The sequence below is a fragment of the Sporobolomyces salmoneus genome, assembly GCF_050403485.1.
Source record: "Sporobolomyces salmoneus JCM6883 DNA, S_salmoneus_JCM6883_v1_ctg235, whole genome shotgun sequence".
NCBI classification, from domain to species: Eukaryota; Fungi; Basidiomycota; class Microbotryomycetes; order Sporidiobolales; family Sporidiobolaceae; genus Sporobolomyces; species Sporobolomyces salmoneus.
In genome coordinates, this window is record NW_027480928.1 from 1 (window position 1) to 610 (window position 610).

Consider the following 610-nt stretch of genomic DNA (forward strand, 5'->3'; position numbering starts at 1 on the left):
GGACGTGGCAATCGGCACCGGGAGAAGTAGGAGCTGCTGTCGAAGTAGCGATCAAGGCAGGGATCAAGCACTTGGATTTGGCGAAAGTTTACCAAAACCAAGTGAGTTTCTCCTCTGAATCGAAGACTTTACTCTCGCTGACGACGACGTGGTTCGACGGCTTCAACAGAAAGAGGTTGGTGAGGGTATCAAGAAGACCGGAGCCAAGCGTGAAGACCTTTTCATCACTTCGAAACTCTGGAACAACTCTCACAAGCCCGAGAACGTCGAGGCTGCGCTCGATGACACCCTCAAGGAGCTCCAACTCGACTACCTCGATCTCTACCTCGTGAGCTTTACTTCCTCGCTTCGAGTTGACGTTCGCGCGAGAACTTCTGAGCTCGAAACTGACTTTTTTCCGTTCGATTTCCGTGCTCAGATCCACTGGCCTGTCGCTTTCGTCCCCGAGGGAGACCTCTCGTCGAACCTCTTCCCCAAGGAGAACGACGTCTGCAAGATCGACACCGAAACCTCAATCATCGACACCTGGAAGGCGATGGTAAAACTCCTCGACACGAAGAAAGTCAAGGCGATCGGAGTTTCCAACTTCAACGCCGAGATGGTCGACGCG

General features: G+C 53.1%; 1 protein-coding gene across 1 annotated transcript; it reads left to right on the top strand.

Annotated features, from left to right (window-relative positions):
• On the top strand, positions 1–610 carry JCM6883_005345 (uncharacterized protein; the record flags this gene model as incomplete). Its single annotated transcript, XM_076635761.1, has 3 exons — positions 1–101; positions 170–328; positions 419–610. Coding segments are annotated over 3 exons (452 nt in total), but the record flags the coding sequence as incomplete, so codon positions are not given.